General features: G+C 48.9%; 1 protein-coding gene across 1 annotated transcript; it reads right to left on the bottom strand.

Annotated features, from left to right (window-relative positions):
- Positions 1 to 1,198: 1,198 nt before the first annotated feature.
- On the bottom strand, positions 1,199 to 20,871 carry hgh1 (HGH1 homolog (S. cerevisiae)). The gene is made up of 7 exons (XM_060825242.1): positions 20,814 to 20,871; positions 19,395 to 19,962; positions 14,658 to 14,758; positions 12,835 to 12,933; positions 11,205 to 11,296; positions 8,029 to 8,151; positions 1,199 to 4,533 (listed from the first exon to the last, which is right to left on the bottom strand). Exons 2-7 carry the CDS (start codon positions 19,934 to 19,936, stop codon positions 4,339 to 4,341), a joined length of 1,152 nt encoding a protein of 383 aa, XP_060681225.1. The 5' UTR covers positions 19,937 to 19,962; positions 20,814 to 20,871; the 3' UTR covers positions 1,199 to 4,338.
- Positions 20,872 to 22,728: the final 1,857 nt, after the last annotated feature.

The following is a 22,728-nucleotide window of genomic DNA, read 5'->3' as shown; positions in this document are numbered from 1 at the left end:
GTTGCTGGAAAGGCGCAGCAGGTCAGGCAGCATCCAAGGAGCAGGAGAATCGACGTTTCGGGCATGAGCCCTTCTTCAGGAACACATTTCCAGCTCTGATCTCCAGCATCTGCAGTCTTCACTTTCTCCTAGAGGATTCTGCCCACCCCTGGTTGCCCCGGAGAAGGTGATGGTGAGCTGCCTTCTGGAAATGTTGCAGTCCGCTTGGTGTGGATACACATACTTTAGGTGATGTTAGGGACAGGGGTTCAGAATCGTGACTCAGTGACACTGAAGGGCCGGCAAAATATGTCAAAGTCAGGATGGTGGGTGGCCAGGAGGGGACTGTGTCAGGGCCAAGGCTCACATGTATCTGCTGCCCTCGCCCTTCTAGATGGCAGAGATCATGTGAAAAGCGTTATTGATGAACCCTTGGTGAATTTTTGCAGTGGTCCTTGTAGATGGCAGACACTGCTGTGACTGAGTGCCAGCGGTGGGGGCAGGTGGGTGTGCTGCCAATTAGCAGGCCACCTTGCCCTGGATGGTGTCAAGCTTCTTGAGTGTTGTTGGAGCTGCACCCATCCAGGCAAGTGGAGTGTATTCCATCACACTGCTGACCATTGCTCTGCAGATAGTGGTTAGGCTCTGGCCAGTCAGAATCAATGGATTCCTAGCCTCTGACCTGCTCTTGTAGCCACTGTTTATTTGGCTGGTCCCGTTCAGTTTCTAATTCAGGATGTTGATTTTGGGGGGGATTTCAGTGATGGTAATGTTCGGGCAGAAGCTAATATCACTGGTTCAGTTACCTCTTGTTGGAGACTGTCATTTTAATGTTGAGTCACGAGGGCTGTATTAGATTAGATTACTTAGTGTGGAAACAGGCCCTTCAGCCCAAGAAGTCCACACTGACCCTCCGAAGAGCAACCCATCCAGACCCATTCCCCTACATTTACCCCATCACCTAACACTACGGGCAATTTAGCATGGCCAATTCACCTAACCTGCACATCTTTGGACTGTGGGAGGAAACCGGAGCACCCGGAGGAAACCCACACAGACACGGGGAGAATGTGCAAACTCCACACAGACAGTCGCCTGAGGCGGGAATTGAACCCGGGTCTCTGGCGCTGTGAGGCAGCAGTGCTAACCACATTGAAAACACTTGTACAAAACACAAAATTAGCATCAAGTATTTTCGAATCAGCTTTAGATATCAAACTGAAACCAGATCTTCCGTTTTATTTGGGGGTTTGGGGAGGGAGAGTTAATCACTGGAGCAGAGAACCAGTTTGTGTGGGTTTCACAGTCAGAAGGCATCCAGGCCTCTTCACGCATCAGAATCTTCATTCAAATGAATGTGACAGCTGCCATCATACTGTCATAAAATCAGAGATTTATAGCACTTAAAAGTCTCTTCAGCCCATTGTGTCTATGCCTGGCATCAAATGTTCACCCACTTTAGGCCCATTTTCCAGGTTTATAGCCTTGTGTGCAATGGAATTTCAAGTGGTCATCTGAATATCTCCTAAAGGGCGTCAGGTTTCCTGTCTCTATCACTGTTTCAGGCAGTGAGTTCGAGATACCCACAACCCTCAGCGAGAAACATGTCCCTCAAATCCCCTGGAAACCTCCTACACCTTCTCTTAAAACTGTACCGCCTGGTTATTCACCCCGTACTAAATGGGAGAAGCTTCAGCTTATTTACCCCGTTGATGATGTCAGCATTTTGTTCACTCCAACCTTGTTCCTACCCCCCCCCCCCCTTGTCTGCTCTAAGGAAAACAATCCAAGCCTATTCAGTCTTTCTCCATCGTTGAATTATTCCAGTGCATGCAATATTCTGCTGAACCTCCTCTGTACCCTCTCTAGTGCAATCACATTCTCCCTCTAGTGTGGCGACCAGAACAGCACAGTGGGTGACTAATATTACATACAGCTCCATCATAACCTCCTTATTCGGAATCACCAGTGAAATGTTTCCTCGCTCCATAGCTGTTGAGGGATATATTTCAATTGTAAAGTTATTCCTTTGATAGGAACAGTACAAAATGCTTTTTGGCAGCATTTTCCAATTCATATTCCATTTGCCCAGCAGCGTGCAGCAGGATGGTGAGGGTTGGAATATCTCTCCTGTATATCTCAATGATCACTGGCTCTGACTCCCTGCTCCTGCTGATCCCATCCAAACAGAAACAAGATGGTCAGCTGTGTCACAGAATACAGGACTGCAGGGAAATTCACCCATCCCCTCGAATGTACAACTAAATAGGTAAGTGAACCGAGATCTTAATCATAACTCAAGCATTAGGAAGGTACGAGGACAGGGACCCAGGCCCCTAAGACCAAGATGAGAATCAAATTTACCCAAAAGGCTGTGAATCTTGGAGGCCTATGTCAGTGAACAGGTCAGAGGCGAGGAATCCTGCAGCGAGTAACTCACCTCCTGACTCCCCAAAGCCTGTCCACCAGCTACAAGGCACAAGTCAGGAGTGTGATGGAATCCTCCCCACTTGCCAGGATGGGTGCAGACCCAATAACACTCAATAAGTTTGACACCATCCAGGACAAAGCAGCCCGCTTGATTGGCTCCACATCCACAAACATCCACTCCCTCCCACCACTGACGCTCAGTAGTAGCAGTGTGTACTATCTATAAAACACACTGCAGAAATTCACCAAAGATCCTTCAAGACAATCTTCCAATCTACGATCACTTTGATCTAGGAGGAGAAGGGAACACCACCTCCTGCAAATTTCCATCCAAGCCGCTCACCGGTGGAAATATATCACCATTCCTTCAGTGTCACTGGGTCAGAATCCTGGAATTCCTTCCCTCAGTACATGGACTGAAGCTGTTCAAGAAGACAGCTCACCCCCACCTTCTCAATAGGCAACTAGGGATGGACAGTAAATGCTGGCCCAGCCAGCATTGCCCACATTCTGTGAACTGAGATAGACCTAATTCTGGATACTAAGACAATCTGGCAAAGCCAAGTTGAGATTGATCAACCCAAGATGGGCAGCACAGTGGCTCAATGGTTAGCACTGCTACCTCACAGCGCCAGGGACCCGGGTTCGATTCCAGCCTCAGGCGACTGTGTAGAGGTTGCATAGTCTCCCTGTGTCAGTACAGGTTTGATGGATTGGCCATGCTAAATTGCCCATAGTGTGCAGGCTAGGTGGATTAGCCATTGGCCAGAGTAGCGGGATGGGTCTGGATGGATGTTCTTTGGAGGGTCGGTGTGGGCTGATTGGCCTATTTCCACACTGTAGGGATTCTGTGTGTTGAACATGAGGGTGGGTGGAAGGCTGGCTGCTGTATAACATACTCCGAGATTCTCTGTACTCCTGCACCTAGCTCAACAATATCCTGTAGTAAAAGGAAGGTTTGGCTGACTGCTTTGGGAACGATTGCTGTGATGGCCAAAGGAATTGTTTTATTGGTTATTGACTGTGCAGGTTCAAACCTCAGTGAAAGCACAGAGACAGGCAGGCCATTAGACAGAAGAGAAACCAGCTCCCACTGCCAAGGTGTTGTTCCCAACTTCAGCACTTGCTGCATTTTGTGGCTAACTGGGTCATTTTGAATGGTCAGCAGAAACGCAGTGGACAATACATGCATAGCAAGATCCCATCAACATCAATGACCAAATCATGACCTTTTGTGGTGTTGATTGACGGTAAATCTTTTCGACAGGACACTGACGAGAACTCCCCTGCCAAGGGGTCTCTCAGGTCAACCTGCAAGGGGGATGGGTGGGGCCGTATGGAGAAGGGGGTGGGACAGAGACTGGCAACGGATGGTGTTGCAGTTGGGCAGCACTCCAGATGACCCTCAGGATCCCAGAGATGTATTCCAGAGACTCTTGGCAGGGAGCAGGGCTAATGTGGTTGCAGAGAGAGGTGAGAATTTCAGCTACTTTATCCCAGGGGGCTTCAGATACCCCAGACACAACCAGATGGATTCTTCTCTGAACCAGTTCGGGAACGAGTATCCAAATCCTCCTGCCTCCTCTCCTTTCCCTTCAAAATCTCCATGCACACGGATACACACGTGTGGTCTCCCTGATACACACGTGTGGTCTCCCTGAACGAGGGAGCAGACAACATTAGGAGGAGTGATCAGATGGGGCATTGCCATAGGAGAGAGCTTTGCCAAATCACCACAGGCCGATGGTGGGTAGGTCGAAGAGGAGAGGGCTGCTCCGATTGCAGACTTTACCAGACAGGACCGGGTCTCTTGGCCAAACCGTTTACAAATATCAGCTGTTGCTAACGGAGCCATCGCAAAGACAGAATCACACCGAGCTCCATGCCTGCGGCTCCTCTAACACCGCACACTCAGTCCAGGACATCACATCACCTTTCCAGTCCCTCCGGGCTATCCCCTCGTCCTCTCCCGCCCTCGCTGCTCTTCAGTAACTCTTCCTTTTCCTTTGCAATTCGCTGCTGCTCTTCCTCATGCTGCAGCTTTAGCTTCCCTTCAATCTCCTCAGGAATCTCCACCTCCAGCAGATTCTCCATTCCAGGCTCAGGTTCATCTGAGATCAGCACCTGAGTAAAGGGAACAGCACCGCTGAGTATTAACCATCTGGGGCAGTTCCAAATATTTGATCATTTATTGCCCAATCTGAAATAGCTGTGAGATGGTGAGTGAGCTGCCCCCTTGAACTGCTACAGTCCACTGGGTGTAAGGACAGTGTTGTTACCGAGAGGGCTCCGAGACTGACGCAGCCACCAGAAAGAAATGTCTATCTATTTCCACGTCAACATTTGCAGAGAGGGATTTGTGTTTCCTGGTGCATGACTTGCACTCTGCAAATAATTATGAACTTATTGCAAGGGGAATTCAATGCAAGAGTATACTTTAGTTATACAGGCAGAAGGCTGGGAGAACACAGCAAGCCAGGCAGCATCAGGAGGTGGAGAAGGCAAGGTTTTGGCTATAATCCTTCTTCAGGACTGGGGGTGGGTGTAAGGAGAGCCATGCCCCAGATGACTCAGTGGTTAGCACTGCTGCAACACAGCCCCAAGGACGTGTGTTCAATTCCAGCCTCCGGCAACTGTGTGTACAGTTTGCACATTCTCCCCGTGTCTGTGTGGGTTTCCTCCCAATGCAAAGATGCGCAGTCTAGGTGAATCAGCCAATGAGTTAACCACATTGCTGTGGGTCAAATTACCCACATTTAGGCCAGACCAAATAACGGGGCAAACATTTCCCCGTAAAGGGGCATGAGTGAACCAACTGACTGTTTATACCAATCGTTACAAGGCCAAATTGACTGTAGTGTAGGTTAGGTGCAATGTAGAGTAATAAGGTTTGGGAATGGGCCTGGGTGGGTTACTCTCTGGAGGGTCAGTGTGGACTTGTTGGGCCTGTTTCCACACTGTAGGGATTCTATGGATTTCTAAAAACATTGGCTTCTCCACCTCCTGATGCTGCCTGGCTTGTTGTGTTCTTCCAGCCTCCTGCTTATCTACCTTGGATTCCAGCATCTGCAGTCTTTTTGTCTCTAATTTAGTTATAAAGGACATGATTGAGATCATATCTGGAATACTTAAGGAGAGATGTAACTGCATTCGAAGCAGTTCAGTGAAAGTTCACCAGACAGATACCTGGAATGAGAGCATTGTCTTGTCAGGAAATGTTAGACAGGCCAAGCTTGCATCCACTGGAGTCAGAGGGCGACTTGATTGAACATAATATCCTGAATTGACTTAACAGGGTAGATGTGGAGACACTGTTTCCTCTTGTGAGAGAATCAAGAACTAGGAGTTGCTTTTTAAAAGGCAAGGGGCTGCCTGGTCAGGTCCAAGCCCCCCACAACCCACCCTCCCGTCCTGGCACCTTCCCCTGCCACCGTAGGAATTGCAAAACCTGCGCCCACACCTCCTCCCTCACTTCCATCCAAGGCCCTAAAGGAGCCTTCCACATCCATCAAAGTTTCACCTGCACATCCACACACGTTGTATTCATTGCTCCCGACATGGTCTCCTCTATATTGGCCAGAGCGCTTCAGAGATCATCTCCGGGACACCCACACCAATCAACCCCACCGCCCTGTGGCCCAACATTTCAACTCCCCCTTCCACTCTGCCGAGAACATGCAGGTCCTGGGCATCCTCCATCGTCACCCCCATACCACCTGATACCTGGAGGAAGAACGCCTCATCTTCCACCTCGGGAGCTTTCAACCCCAGGGCATCAATGTGGACTTCACCAGTTTCCTCATTTCCCCTCCCCCGACCATACCCCAGTTCCAACCTTCCAGCTCAGCACCATCCCCATGACCTGTCCCACTTGTCAATCTTCCTTCCCACCTATCCGCTCCACCCTCCTCTTCGACCTATCACCTTTACCCCCACTTCCATCCACCTCCTGCACTCTCAACCACCTTCCCTCCAGCCCCATCCCCTTCCCATTTATCTCCCCACTCCCGAGGCTCCTAGCCTCATTCCTGACCAAGGGGTTTTGCCCGAAATGTCGATTTTCCTGCTCCTCAGATGCTGCCTGACCTGCTTCACTCTAATCTTGATTGCTGTCTGTCTAGGCTGGGGACCAGCTCTCCCAATTTCAGCACAAGTGCCAAGGTGTTAGTAAGGATGATTTGGCAGGGTTCAAGAAGCCTGACACTGCTTTAGACTGGCCGCCTAGGCCGATGCTGTGTGGTCTGTCCAGTTTTCGGTTTGGCCTTTGTAGATTAGATTAGATTAGATTACTTACAGTGTGGAAACAGGCCCTTCGGCCCAACAAGTCCACACTGACCCGCAGAAGCGCAACCCACCCATACCCCTACATTTACCTAACACTACGGGCAATTTAGCATGGCCAATTCACCTGACCTGTAGTGGGTCAATACAGTTGATGGTGTGCTGAACCACTTCAGAGGGAAGTAAAGAGTTAACCCCATTGCTGTGGGTCAAATTACCCACATTTAGGCCAGACCAAATAACGGGTGCAAATGTGTTGCTGGTCAAAGCACAGCAGGCCAGGCAGCATCTCAGGCAAACTTTTCCCCATAAAGAGGCACGAGTGAACCAACTGACTGTTTATACCAATTGTTACAAGGCCACTGTAAGACTAATTTCTTGTCCATGGGGGATCTGGATTACTAGTCCAGTGATGTACTACTCCAGCAACAGTCTCCCCAAAGAACACCTAGCTCGGCTGCACCTTCCCACGGTATCTCCATACCCCCCTTAGTGCCCAAATATCTATTAACCTCAGTCTTGAACATGCTCAACCACTGAGAAGGCAGAATCTTCCAGGTCATAGAGGTGTACAGCACAGAAACAAAACCCTTCGATCCAACCCTCTCTAGGTCAGAGAATTCCAAAGATCCATCACCCTGCGGGTGAAGAAATTCCTCATTTCCATTGTGCCTCTTATTCCGAGGCTGTATTCCCTGGCTCTGGACCTGCTATAAAGGGAATCATCCTTCTTGCATCGACCCTATCACAGGGTCTGGAAGAAACTTTTTTATGTTCAAACGAGATCAGCTCTCATTCTTTGGGAGTACAAGTCCAGTCTCCTTGGTCTCTCCGCTGCCCTCCCTCTTTTGTAAATATCTCCTTCCTAAGGCAAAGGGATCAAAACATCTTGATAGCATCCACCGTTTTGAATCGCTTTGGTATTTTCCATGTTTCTGATGGCTGCAGTCACCTTGCACCTAGTGAAGTCACACAAACAGGAACGAGCAAAGTGATCAGACACACTCTGAGTGAGGCAGCTGAGTGTTTCCAGAGCATTAAGAAAATCTCACACGCTCCTGTTCAAACTGAAGAGGAGACATGTGCCAAGAGGCTCCTGAGTCCCAAGTGAGAGAGATACGTACAAAGCCTTGGGTGAAGCACCAAATGGCAAACTCTGGTTCCAATCAACACCACCAGGTCAGGAGAGAGAGGGAGTGAGAAAGGGGAGGGAGGGAAGGGGGGGAATGGAGCAGGGTTGGAGCAGGAACGGAGGAGTGTCTGCGTGGGCAGAAGGGAGCGGAAAGAGAAGGGGAGGGGAGGACACAAACATTCTGCGAGGTGCTGTCAAAGACCTACCTCAATCAGCTTCTCACATGCGGCAGCAACATCGGGCTCAGTCTCCCACTTGTGGTACTCTCGCAGGATAATGTAGGCCTTCTTTTCCCTCACCACCTCACGCCCACTTCTCGTTGCCATCAGCTACAAGTGAAAGTGAGATTTAACCGGAGATACTGTTCCAAGACCACAGTTTTTATTGATCCTGTGGAAGAATGTTTTCTCCCCAGTCTCCTGGGTTTCCCTCTATCGACATTCCTGGACCTAGATGATGATCTCAGTCATTGTGGGATTTTGTGGGCAGCACGGTGGCACAGTGGTTAGCACTACTGCCTCACAGCGCCAGAGACCCAGGTTCAATTCCCGCCTCAGGCAACTGTCTGTGTGGAGTTTGCACATTCTTCCCCTGTGTCTGCGTGGGTTTCCTCCGGGTGCTCCAGTTTCCCCCCACAGTCCAAAAATGTGTAGGTTAGGTGAATTGGCCATGCTAAATTGCCCGTAGTGTTAGGTAAGGGGTAAATGTAGGGGAATGGGTCTGGGTGGGTTGCACTTCGGCAGGTCAGTGTGGACTTGTTGGGCCGAATGGCCTGTTTCCACACTAAGTAATCTAAAAAATAAACTTAATCATTGAAATTGTACAGTCAAGGGAGTGAATTATTATGCTTTTTGAGCAAAGCATCAAACATACCCAGGACACATACAGTACAATGTTAAATACAGAGTAAAGCTTTCTCTACAAGTTTAAACTGGAAGTACAGCTCCCGGTACACTGCCCCCATCAAACACTCCCAAGACAGGTACAGCATAGGGTTCAATATAGAATGAAGGTTCCACAACAGTGTCATCATCAAACACTCCCAGGGCAGAGTCAGCATGCGGTTAGATACAGAGTAAAGCTCCCTCTACACTGTCTCCATCAACACTCCCAGTACAGGAACAGCACGGGGTTAGATACAGAGTAAAGCTCCCTCTTCACTGTGGTAAAAACAATGACTGCAGATGCTGGATACCAGATTCTGGATTAGTGGTGCTGGAAAAGCACAGCAGTTCAGGCAGCATCCGAGGAGCAGGAAAATCGACGTTTCGGGCAAAAGCCCTTCCCCATCAAACACTCCCAGGACAGGGACAACACGTGGTTAGATACAGAGTAAAGCTCCCTCTACACTGTCCCCATCAAACACCCCCAGGACAGGGACAGCACAGGGTTAGATACAGAGTAAAGCTCCCTCTACACTGTCCCCATCAAACACTCCCAGGACAGGGATGGCATGGGGTAGATGGAAACAAAAAAACAGAAATTGCAAAAACCAGAAAACTCAGCAGCACCTGTGGAGAGAAAGTAGAGTGAACATTTTGGGTCCAATGATCCTACAAGGGGATGTGATCCCTGTCATGTTTGTCCTGTCTATCTCCACAACCACAGGAAACACCACATCCCTGCCCTAAGCTTTGAAAACACTAGATCAGTAAGAGACAGCACACTCAGGAGTATCGGAATTGGTTACCACCTTGGTGGTGATGGTGACAAAATTGAACAACATGGGTTCAAATCCCATCTTGGTAACTGGTGGGATTGGTTTTAATTCATTCACAGAGGGAGGGTTTGGCTGGCTGGGCCAGCATTTATTGTCCATCCCTAATTACCCAGGGGGCAGTTAAAGTCAGCCACATTGCTGTGGGTCTGGAGTCACATGTAGGCCAGACCAGGTATGGATGGCAGTTCCCTTCCCTAAAGGACATGAGTGAACCAGATGGGGTTTTCTGAAGTAGACAATGGATTCATAGTCATTGTTTGACTCTTAATTCCAGATTTTTAAAATTAAATTCAAATTCCACATCTGCCATGGCAGGATTTGAATTCAGGACATTACCTGGGTCTCTGGATTAACAGTCTAGCGACGATACCACTAGGCCATGGTCTCCACTGATCACAACATTTGAACTCAATTCATTAACCTGGATTATAAAGCTAATCCCAGCAACAGATGACCTCAAAACAATCCTCGAATGCTGCTTTTAAAATCTCTCCCATCTGCTATTCTGAGGTATTTCTTAATCTATATGTTCAGAGATACTAGGAGAAAGTGAGGACTGCAGATGCTGGAGATCAGAGTCAAAAGCACAGCCGGTCAGGCAGCACCTGAAGAGCAGGAGCTCGTCATCAGGAATGTGGGGGAAATGGGGGAACAGGGGCTGAGGGATAAATGGGAGGCGGTGTGGGGTGGTGAAGGCAGCTGGGAATATGATAGATAGATAAAGATGAGGGCTGATGGTGATAGGTCGGAGTGGAGGGTGGAGCGGATAGGTGGGAAGGATGATGGACAGGTAGGGCAGTTCAAGAGGGTGGTGCTAAGTTGCAGGGTTGGATTTGGGATAAGGTGGGGGGAGGGGATTTGAGAACACTGGTGAAGTCAACACTGATGCTGTAAAGTTGAAGGGTCCCAATGTGGAAAATGAGGCGTTCTTCCTCAGTCATCGGGTGGCTAGGGTTTGGTGGTGGAGGAGGCCCAGGACTTGCATGTCCTTGGTGGAGTGGGAGAGGGAGTTAAAGTGTTTAGCCGCAGGGCAGTGGGGTTGTTTGGTGTGTGTGTCCCAGAGATGTTCTCTGAAACGTTCTGCAAGTTGGAGTCCTGGCTCCCCAATGTAGGGGAGACCATGTCAAGAGGTATGGACACAGTAGATGAGGTCAGAGATACTGTTACACACCTCTGGAGCAGGCAGGACTTGTTGAACCTCCTGGATCAGAGGCAGGGCCACTGCCACTGTACCACAACCGCCCTCGGCTGCCACCCTTACCATGAAGGAGTTTCCACAGGAATGTGATTGACTCAATAACAGATGGAAAACAAATGCTCACATCCCACGGGGAGAACCATGTTATCTCGACATTCACTTGCCTGTGAAACATTTGGGTATGTCCTGAGAGCGTTTATGACCATGACATGCACACAGGCCTTTCTTTCAGTACCAGGAGAAAGTGAGGCCTGCAGATGCCAGAGATCAGAGTCCAGAGTGTGGCGCTGGAAAAATACAGCGGGTCAGGCAGTATCAGAGGAGCAGGAGAATCGACGTCTTGGGCATAAGACCTTCATCAGGAAGAGGCGTGTGGGCTGGGAGGGTGGTTGAGCCTGAAACGTTGATTCTCTGCTCCCCGGATGCTGCTTTCCTTCGGTACCCCCTGCCCAGTGGGTACCTACCAGGTTGATGGCCTCCAGCAGCATTTTACGGATGTCTGGGTCCTTCTCACGTTGCTTGTCCTCGGGGAGATACTGGAGATCCACAGGAAGGCCTGCATCAGAAGACAAGACACAGACACTAAATATTCAGCAGCAAGATGATTAGGGGTTTAGATAGGGTTGACCATGAGAACCTTTTTCCACGTATGGAGTCAGATATTACAAGGGGGCATAGCTTTAAATTAAGGGGTGGTAGGTATAGGACAGATGTTAGGGGTAGATTCTTTACTCAGCGTGTCATGAGTTCATGGAATGCCCTGCCAGTAGCAGTGGTGGACTCTCCCTCTTTATGGGCATTTAAACTGGCATTGGATAGGCATATGGAGGATAGTGGGCTAGTGTAGGTTAGGTGGGCTTGGATCGGCGCAACATCGAGGGCCAAAGGGCCTGTACTGCGCTGTATTTTTCTATGTTCTATGTTCTAAGATGTGAGCTATCATTGACCCAACTAACGATGCAATCCACTCCGGAAAACCATCTCAAGGAGGACACTTCAAATGATGTTAGTTAACCACAGTCACCATGTCTCCCCTCTCACAATCCCGCACGTACAGCCTCACCTCTCAAGATGACCCCACCCCATACCCAACCACCATGTATTTAAAACAGAGACAGCCTGCCTTTCCCTATCAGCCTCCACACAGAGAAACTCTCCATACTCCATCATTTAAACCTTTACACTGCTCCCCGCAAACCCCCTCCACCCCAAGGGCTGGTGGAGTACAAAATCTCTCAGAGCTCTGTGGCACAAGTGGCAGTGTCCCTAACCCTGAGCCTGATTGCTGGGTTCAGGTCCAGAGCTGTGTAATAACGGGATAATGGGAAAACATCTGGAGCTTCGCAGAGAAGAAATGTCCATGTGCCTCAGTGATGTGTCAGACTTACCCGAATCTAGGAGGAAAATAAAATCTGTCCAACCTGGGAATGCTCTTTGGACAGCTCCAGGGAACCTCTGCTTCCCACAGAATGGAGATTCCAAAATCTACAGTGCTGAAGCCACGGATCCCTATGCTTTTCACACATTCCCTGTCCATCCTTACCCACTGATCCCTGTGCTTTTCACACATTCCCTGTCCATCCTTACCCACTGATCCCTATGCTTTTCCCACATTCCCTGTCCATCCTTACCCACTGATCCCTGTGCTTTTCACACATTCCCTGTCCATCCTTACCCACTGATCCCTGTGCTTTTCACACATTCCCTGTCCATCCTTACCCACTGATCCCTGTGCCTTTGCCACATTCCCTGTCCATCCTTACCCACTGATCCCTGTGCCTTTCCCAAATTCCCCGTCCATCCTTACCCACTGATCCCTGTGCCTTTCCCACATTCCCTGTTCCTCCTCACCCACTGATCCCTGTGCCTTTCCCACATTCCCTGTTCCTCCTCACCCACTGATCCCTGTGCCTTTCCCACATTCCCTGTTCCTCCTCACCCACTGATCCCTGTGCCTTTCCCACATTCCCTGTTCCTCCTCACCCACTGATCCCTGTGCCTTTCCCACATTCCCTGTCCATCCTTACCCACTGATCCCCATACCGTTCCCACATTCCCTGTCCTTCCTTTCCCACATTTCCTGATCCTTCTCACCTTCCATTTCATCCTCGCTCAGTTCCTCAGGGCCAGCCAATGGCAGCAGCAGGTGAGGGAGGATGTCAACTTCATTGCTCAGCAACCATTGATGATGTGCTGTGGAGACGAGATGAAGACAGACAGGTCGAGTGAGAACAGCCAGAATGGGCCCAATGGACTCCCTCGGCACTGTAACAATCCTGTGACTCTTCCCCAGAGACAGCAATATAGCTTCTTACAGGACATAAACATCTAGGTCCCACCACCACCAGTAAATTCAGATCAGCACCCACCCACCGTCACCCCACCTACAATGGGAGGAGGCAAATCTCTCAAACATGGAAGACAGCATTGTCAACATCACAGGGCTCCCTCCATGCTGCACACTCAATGACCTGCACTTCCTGCACAGAGCTCAGGTTTGGAAGAATGTCAGATCAGAAAGAGACAACTGAGCCACCTCAGTCACAGCTCTGGTTGAAGCATGCAGCGTCCACAACTCTCTTCGAACAGCTAACGGACTGGTGTGGAGCCAACAACCTGTCTTTGAAGGTGGACAAAATGAAAGAGATGGTTGTCAACTTCAGGAGGGCATGAGTGACCACTCTCCGCTGGACATCAAGGCTCCCCCGTGGAGATTGTGAAGAGCACCAATTTTCTTGGCATACACTTGGCAGAGAATCTCACCCTGGTCTCTCAACACCAGCTCCATAACCAAGAAAGCCCAACAGTGTCTCTACTTTCTGCACAGGCCAAGGAAAGACCCCCTCCCACCCCCCCATCCTCACCACATTCCACAGAGGGTTCATTGAGAGTACCCTGAGCTACTGCATCACTGCCTGGTTCAGGAATTGCACTGTCTTGGATCATCAGACCCTACAACTGATAGTGAGGACAGCTGAGGGGTTCATCGGGGTCTTTCTCCCCTCCATTACAGACATTTACACCACATGCTGCATCCGAAAGGCTAAGAGCATTGTGGAAGACCCAACACACTCCTCACTCAAACTCTTCTCCCTCCTGCCATCTGACAGAAGATACTGGAGCATTCGGTCTCTCACGGCCAGACTGTGCAACTGTTTCTGCCCTCAAGCCATCAGGCTCCTTAACACTGTACAATCAGACTCACTTCCAACTGAAATTCTTTGTACGACTTCGAATTGCTGCTACAACAATGTCCATTAATTATCATTGTTTTATTACACTGTAATGTGCGTGCTTTGCGCTACTTATTCACTTAATGTCGCCCTTTGTATGGTCGATGATTTGGAGGAGCCGGTGTTGGACTGGGGTGGACAAGGATAAAAATCACAACACCAGGTTATAGTCTGACAGGTTTATGTGGAAGCACTAGCTTTCGGAGCACAACCCCTTTGTCATGTGATCCTTCAACCACCTGATGGAAGCTAGTGCTTCCAAATAAACCTGTTGGGCTATAACCTGGTGTTGTGTGATTTTTAATTTTGTATGATTGTGTAGTTTGGTGCTGTCCATTTAGCATCTTGGTCCTGGAGGAACGCTGCTGAAAATGTATTGCTGGAAAAGCGCAGCGGGTCAGGCAGCATCCAAAGAGCAGGAGAATCGATGTTTCGGGCATGAGCCCTTCTTCAGGAAGGCTTATGCCTGACCCGCTGCGCTTTTCTAGCAACACATTTTCAGCTCTGATCTCCAGCATCTGAAGTCCTCACTTTCTCCTGGAGGAACGCTGTCTCATTTTTTTTAACTGTATCAGTTGTATATGGTAGAAATGACAAATAAAAGTCACTCTAATCTACTCTTCTCCCTGCCCTACACACGTCCCCCAGATCCAGTCAGCCCCAATCAGTGGGTGAGCCACTCACAGTGATCGAAGCAGCAATTGCGGAGTGTGCCCACGATCCCTCCTCGGCGAACACTCGAGGCCTCGTACTGGGTGTAAGGGAGAAGTCGCTGAACAACACACCTGTAGGACAGGGAACAAATCACACAGATTGACCACCACCAATAACAGCTCCACACTTGTCTTCATCGCTCAAACCATTGAGTATAGAAGTTGGGACGTCATGTTACAGTTGTACAGGACATTAATGAGGCCACTTCTGGGCACTTTAAATTATAGAGGATGCCAAAACATTTTACCAGGATGTTGCCCGAAATAGAGTTATATGGAGAGGTTAGATAAGTGGGACTTTTTTCACTGGAACATAGGTGACTGAGGGGTGACTTTATAGAGGTCTGTAAAATCATGATGGGCATGGATAAGGTGAATAGCAAAGGTCTTTTCCCTTGGGTTGGTGAGTTCAAAACTAGCGGGCATAATTTTAAGGTGAGCGGAGAAAGATTTAAAGAAGACCTGAGGGGCAATGTTTTCGCACAGAGCGGGGTTCACACATGGAATGAACTGCCAGAGGAAATAGTAGATGCAGGTACAGTCACAACATTTGAAAGACACTTGGCAGGTACATGAATAGGAAACGTTTAGAGTGAAATACAAGCAAATGGGACTAGTTTAGCTTGGGAAATGTTGTCTGCGTGGACGAGTTGGACCGAAGGGTCTGTTTCTGTGCTGTATGACTCTACGGGCCCATGCGTTTGACAAAAGGAGAGCCAGCAGACGTGATCTATTTGGATTTCCAGAAGGCTACTGACAAGGTGCCGCACAGGAGGCTGTGAAATAAGATCGGAGCCCATGGTGTTAGGGACGAGGTACTGGCATGGATCGATGATGGTCTGCCTGGTAAAAGGCAGAGTGGGGACAAAGGGGTCTTTTTCAGGATGGCAGCCAGTGACGAGAGGAGTACGACAGGGGTCAGTGTTGGGACCATAATTATATACATTATTCATTAACGATCGGATGAAGGAACTCAGGGCAATGTTGTGAAGTTTACAGATACCTAGAGGGACAGGTAATGTTGAGGAGGTGGGAAGCTGCAGAAGGATTTGGACACGCGAGCAGAGTGGAAAAGATAGCGTACAATATTGGAAAAGGGGAAGTTGGTAGGAAGAAGAGCTGTAGACTATTTTCTAAACAGAGAAAGACTGGAAATCTGAAGCACAAAGGGATTTGAGTATCCTAGTTCAGAATTCACTTAAGGTTAACCTGCAGGTTTAGGTGGTAGTTAGGAAGGTAAATACAATGTTAGCATTCATTTCAAGAGGGCTAGAATACAAGAGCAAAAATATCCTGCTGAGGCTGTACAAAGCTCTGGTCAGACTGCATTTGGAATATTGTGAGCAGCTATTTCTTCAGCCTGAGGGTGGGGAATCTGTGCAAGTCGTTGCCACAGAGGGCTGTGTATTTAAGACATAGACAGATAGATTCTTGATGAGGGATCAAGGTTACAGGGAGAAGGCAGGAGAATGGGGTTGAGAAACCTGTCAGTCATGATCAAATGGTGGAGGACATCTGATGGACCTAGTGGCCTAACTCTGTTCTTATGTCAAAGAGTATGCATCCGAGGAGCAGGAGAATCGACGTTTCAGGCATAAACCCTTTATCAAGAACGAAGAGCTTCCTGATGAACAGCTTATGCTCAAAACATCAAATCAACTACTCCACAGATGCTGCCTGACCTGCTGTGCTTTTCCAGCCTCCCACTCTTCGACTCTGATCTCCAGCATCTGCAGTCCTCACTTTCGCCTGAGACAGAGTTTGAAGTTTGAACCCTGCAGTGCATCAGGAAACCACTGCAGTAAATCTCCTCTGCTGGGACATACAGCACTCCAGTTGAGAACTCATAGAGTCATAGAGATGTACACTTGGAAACGGACCCTTCGGTTCAACCCATCCATGCCGACCAGATATCCCAACCCAATCTAGTCCCACCTGCCAGCACCCGGCCCATATCCCTCCAAACCTTTCCAATTCGTATACCCACCCAAATGCCTTTTAAATGTTTATCCTATCCGTGCCCCTCATAATTTTGCAAATCTCTATAAGGTCACCCCTCAGCCTCCAACTCTCCAGGGAAAACAGCCCCAGCCTGTTCAGCATCTCCCTGTAGCTCAAATTCTCCAACTGTGGCAACATCCTTGTAAATCTTTTCCGAACCCAAGTTTCACAACATCTTTCCAATAGGAAGGAGACGAGAATTGCACGCAATATTCCAACAGTGGCCTAACTAATGTCCTGTACAGCCACAACATGACCTCTCAACTCCTGTACTCAATACTCTGACCAATAAAGGAAAGCATACCAAACGCCTTCTTCACTATCCTATCTACCTGCGACTCCACTTTCAAGAAGCTATGAACCTGCACGCCAAGGTCTCTTTGTTCAGCAACACTCCGTAAGACCTGACCAGTAAGTGTATAAGTCCTGCTAAGATTTGCTTTCCCAAAATGCAGCACTTCGCATTTATCTGAATTAAACTTCATCTGCCACTTCTCAGCCCATTAGCCCATCTGGTCCAGGTCCTGTTGTAATCAGAGGTAATCCTCTTTGCTGTCCACTACACCTTCAATTTTGGTGTCATCCGCAAACTTACTAACTGTACCTCTTATGCTCGCATCCAAATCATTTATATAAATGACAAAAAGTAGTGGACCCAGCACCGATCCTTGTGGCACTCCACTGGTCACAGGCCTCCAGTCTGAAAAACATCCCTCCACCACCACCCTCTATCTTCTACCTTTGAGCCAGTTCTGTATCCAAATGACTAGTTCTCCCTGTATTCCTTGAGATCTAACCTTGCTAACCAGTCTCCCATGGGGAACCTTGTCGAACGCCTTACTGAAGTCCACATAGATCACATCTACCACTCTGCCCTCATCAATCCTCTTTGTTACTTCTTCAAAAAACACGATCCAAGTTTTTTTAGATTTTTTTAGATTACTTACAGTGTGGAAACAGGCCATTCGGCCCAACAAGTCCACACCGACCTGCCCAAGTGCAAACCACCCAGACCCATTCCCCTACATGTACCCCTTTACCTAACACTACGGGCAATTTAGCATGGTCAATTCACCTAAACTGCACGTTTTTGGACTGTGGGAGGAAACCGGAGCACCCGGAGGAAACCCACGCAGACACGGGGAGAATGTGCAAACTCCACACAGTCAGTTGCCTGAGGTGGGAATTGAACCCGGGTCTCTGGCGCTGTGACGCAGCAGTGCTAACCACTGTGCCACCGTGCCGCCCACAAAATCCCATCATCTAGGTCCAGGAATGTTGATAGAGGGAAACCCAGGAGACTGGGGAGAAAACATCCTTGATTAGATTAGATTCCAGAGTGTGGAAACAGGCCCTTCAGCCCAACCAGTCCACACTGACCCTCTGAAGAGTAACCCACCCAGACCCATTTCCCTCTCACTAATGCACCTAACACTATGGGCAAATTAGCATGGCCAATTCACCTAACCTGCACATCCTTGGACTGTGGGAGGAAACCGGGGCAAACTCTACACAGATGGTCACCCGAGGCTGGAATCAAACCTGGGACCCTGGTGCTGTGAGCCACCGTGCTGCCCCCATCCTATATGAGATATGAGATATGATTTTCCATGCACAAAGCCATGTTGACTATCCCTAATCAGTCCTTGCCTTTCCAAATACACGTACATCCTGTCCCTCAGAATTCCCTCCAACAACTTGCCCACTACCGAAGTCAGGCTCACCGGTCTACAGTTCCCTGGCTTGTCCTTACCACCCTTCTTAAACAGTGGCACCATGTTAGTCAACCTTCAGTCTTCCAGCACCTCACCTGTGACTACCGATGATACAAATATCTCAGCAAGAGGCCCAGCAATCACTTCCCTAGCTTCCCACAGAGTTCTCGGGTACATCTGATCAGGTCCTGGGGGTTTATCCACTTTTATGCGTTTCAAGACATCCAGCACAGCCTTCGCTGTGACAGGGAAATTTTCAAGATGTCATCATCAATTTCCCCATATTCCATATCTTCCGTGTCCTTTTCTACAGTAAACACTTATGCAAAATACTCATTTAGTATCTCCCTCATCTCTTGCGGCTCCAAAAAGGCCTCCTTGCTGATCTTTGAGGGGCTCTATTCTCTCCCTAGTTATCCTTTTGTCCTTAATATATTTGTAAAAACCCTTTGGATTCTCCTTAACTCTATTTGCCAAAGCTATCTGATGTCCCCTTTTTGCCCTCCTGATTTCCCTCTTAGGTATACCCCTACTGCCTTTATACTCTTCTCAGGATTGACTTGATTTATTCTGTCAATATCTGACATATGCTTCCTTCTTTTTCTTAACCAAACTCTCAATTCCTTTAGTCATCCAGCATTTCCTCCACCTACTGAACAATGTTTTAAAAGAACTAGCATTATTTATTGCTTTTTCTACACTATACCTCCAAGAATCGTATTTGCATTCTTAACAGTCTTATCAACTTGTCCTGTCAGCATCAGATTTACTTATGGTCGAGAGTGTGGTGCTAGAAAAGCACAACAGATCAGGCAGCATCCGATGAGCAGGAAAAATCGACATTTCAGGCAAAAGCACTTCATCAGCCTTCCAGCATCAGTAGTCCTCACTTTTGCCTATCAGACTTACTTATGTGAGCCCCAATGATACTGTTTTGTTCACAATGTTATTAGTCAGAGCTAAAGTTTGCAGTTATAAAGAATGAGCCACACCTGTCTTTATCCAGTATGAACTGCCTGGCTTCTGGCAATTGGGTTAAGTTGGACAGCAACGGCCCCAGGTAGTGGAGTTCCACATTTTCATTGTAACTGTCTGTGCAGAAGATGTCCACAATTTTCGCCAAACCGGGGCCCTCATTCTGAATGGCATGGAACACGTCAGCACAAGTGCGCTTCTCCCGTGTAAGGTTGGATAAGATGGAGCAGATCTGGTCAGAGAAGTCACACCCAGGGTCCAAGAGGTTGGGCAGGAGCGTGGAAACGAGGTGGACATCCTGGATTAGGGTTTGGTGTATCGTCTCATCAGCGGACAGGTTGACCAGGGCAAAGTAGCAGTCCTTTGCCACAGCCTGAGAGGGGTCCTTGGTGAGCATCAGCAAAGCCCGCAGGATGTCCACGCTCTGTCCTAGTAAGCTGCGGCCGTCGTTACTCCCAGTCAATCCCAGCACACACTCAGTGGCCTGGCCTTTAACATCCAGCCGGGTGTCAAGTGTCAGAAATCCCAGCAGCTCCTGTATTTGTTCTTCATTCAGCATGGTGACTGTGTCCAACCACTCAGACCCTGGCAGAGAAACAGATAGAACAATAAATCAGACATTGAAAAGGCCAGAGGGCTGAACAGCGCGAGAGCATTTCTAAAGCAACCTCAGGTCGTCCTTTTAAAGGACAATGAAGAGCTTTTCAAAATGCAGTGAGTTGAAATATCACAGTCAATTTACAAAATCCCACAATGACTGAGATCATCATCTAGGTCCAGGAACGTTGATAGAGGGCAACCCAGGACACATCCTTGATTAGATTAGATTCCCCACAGTGTGGGAACAGGCCCTTCAGCCCAACCAGTCCACACTGACCCTCCGAAGAGTAACCCACGCAGTCCCATTTCCCTCTGACTAATGCACCTAACGCTACGGGAAACTTAGCGTGGCCAGTTCACCCGACCTGCACATCTTTGGACTGTGGGAGGAAACCCACGCAGACACGGGGAGAATGTGCAAACTCCACACATTGAACTTGGGGCCCTGCGACTGTGAGGCAGCAGTGCTAACCACTGAGCCACCGTGTGACCCCATCCTGCTGGGAAAGAGGGGCCCTGGCTCCTTCACATCTGCTCTCCACACCCCCCCCTTTGCCCTCTCCCTAGCTCACATCCCCATCTGATTCTCATATTACCTCTGACCCCCCCCCCCCCAAACCCTCATCTCCCTCCATCTCCCCCACCATCCCACCCCTCCCCCACTGACCCCACCCCCTCCCCCACCTTGTACCCTCATTATCTCCACCTCCATTGCCCTTTAACCTCGGTGCCCCACGATCGTTTACCCCCTATCGTAAATATCTCCTCAATTCCCCCCTTTCACCCCTCACCCCGCCCCCAGACCCCACCGTCCCCTCCCCCACTTCCCCCATTACCCCGCAAGGCCACGCTGTCCCCTCCGCCTCACACCGGAACACACCTCCGAGCTCCAACAGGAAGTCACGCCCCCCCCCCACTCCTGGCGATTGACGGTTCCACTGCCCAATGGGAAACCAAGAAGCCACCGGGCTGCGCATGCTCGGGACTGAGCAGCCCGAACGTCATCGCAGAGCCTTGTGGGAATTGTAGTTCAGATCAATGAGGGAGTGGGCACTGTCGGAGGGTCAGTGCTGAGGGAGCGCCGCACTGTCGGAGGGTCAGGGCTGAGGGAGCGCCGCACTGTCGGAGGGTCAGGGCTGAGGGAGCGCCGCACTGTGTGCCGCACTGTCGGAGGGTCAGGGCTGAGGGAGCGCCGCACTGTCGGAGGGTCAGTGCTGAGGGAGTGGGCACTGTCGGAGGGTCAGTGCTGAGGGATCGCCGCACTGTCGGAGGGTCACCCTATCTAACCCTCTGATTATCTTGTATGTCTCTATTAAGCCACCTCTCAACCTTCTTAAACAGCCTCAAGGCCCTCAGCCTTTCCTCATAAGACCTTCCCTCCATACCAGGCAACATCCTAGTAAATCTCTTCGGCACCCTTTCCAAAGTTTCCACATCCTTCTTATAATGCGATGACCAGAACTGTACAGAATACTCCAAGTGTGGCCGTACCAGAGCATTATACAGCTGCAGCATAACCTCATGGTTCCAGAACTCAATCCCTCTATTAATAAAGGCCAAATCACTGTATGCCTTCTTAATAACCCTGTCAATCTGGGTGGCAACTTTCAGGGATATGTGTACCTGGATACCGAGATCTCTCTGCTCATCTGCACTCCCAAGAATCTTACCATTAGCGCAGTACTTTGCATTCCGATTACTCTGTCCAAAGTGAATCACCTCACACTTGTCCATATTAAACTCCATTTGCCACCTCTCAGCCCAGCTCTGCATCCTATCTATGTCTCTCTGTAACCTACAACATCCTTCGTCACTATCCACAACTCCATCAACCTTAGTGTCATCCGCAAATTGACTAACCCACCATTCAAAGCCCTCATCCAGGTCATATATAACAATGATGAACAGCAGTGGACCCAATACTGACCCTTGCGGTGCGCCGCTAGTAACTGGACACCAAGAATAACATGTTCCATCAACTACAACCCTCTGTTTTCTTTCAGCAAGCCAATTACTGATCCAAACTGCTATGTCTCCCACAATCCCATTCCTCCGCATTTTGTGATCAATGCCAAAGGCTCGGCAATCTCTTCCCTTGCTTCCCAGAGGATCCTAGGATAGATCCCATCCGGCCCAGGGACTTGTCTATTTTCACACTGTGCAGGATTTCTAATACCTCTTCCTTGTGAACCTCAAGCTCTTCTAGTCTAGACACAAGTATCTCTGTATCTTCCTCGCCAACATTTTCATTTTCTATAGTGAGTACTGTTGAAAAATATTTATTTAGTGCTTCCCTTATCTCCTCTGACTCCACACACAACTTCCCACTATTATCCTTGATTGGCCCTAATTTAACTCTTGTCATTGTCTTATTCCTGACATACCTATGGAAAGCCTTAGGGTTAACCCTGATCCTATCTGCCAACAACTTCTCATGTCCCCTCCTGGCTCTTCTGAGCTCTCTTTTTAGGTCTTTCCTGACTACCTTGTAACCCTCAAGCGCCCTAACTGAGTTTTCACATTTTGTCCTAATATAAGCCGCCTTCTGGACCAGGAATTCCACTTCCTTAGTAAACCATGGCTCACGCGTTCTATATCTTCCTCCCTGCCTGACAGGTACATACTTATCTAGGATACACAGGAGCTTTTCCTTGAATAAGCTCCACATTTTTAATGTGCTCATCCCCTGCAGTTTCCTTTCCCATTCTACGCTTCCTAAATCTTTCCTAATTACATCATAATTTCCCTTCC

This window comes from Hemiscyllium ocellatum, chromosome 5 (assembly GCF_020745735.1).
Source record: "Hemiscyllium ocellatum isolate sHemOce1 chromosome 5, sHemOce1.pat.X.cur, whole genome shotgun sequence".
Lineage (NCBI taxonomy): Eukaryota > Metazoa > Chordata > Chondrichthyes > Orectolobiformes > Hemiscylliidae > Hemiscyllium > Hemiscyllium ocellatum.
The sequence above is the reverse complement of the archived record's forward strand: the minus strand, read 5'-3'. Positions and strand labels throughout refer to the sequence as shown.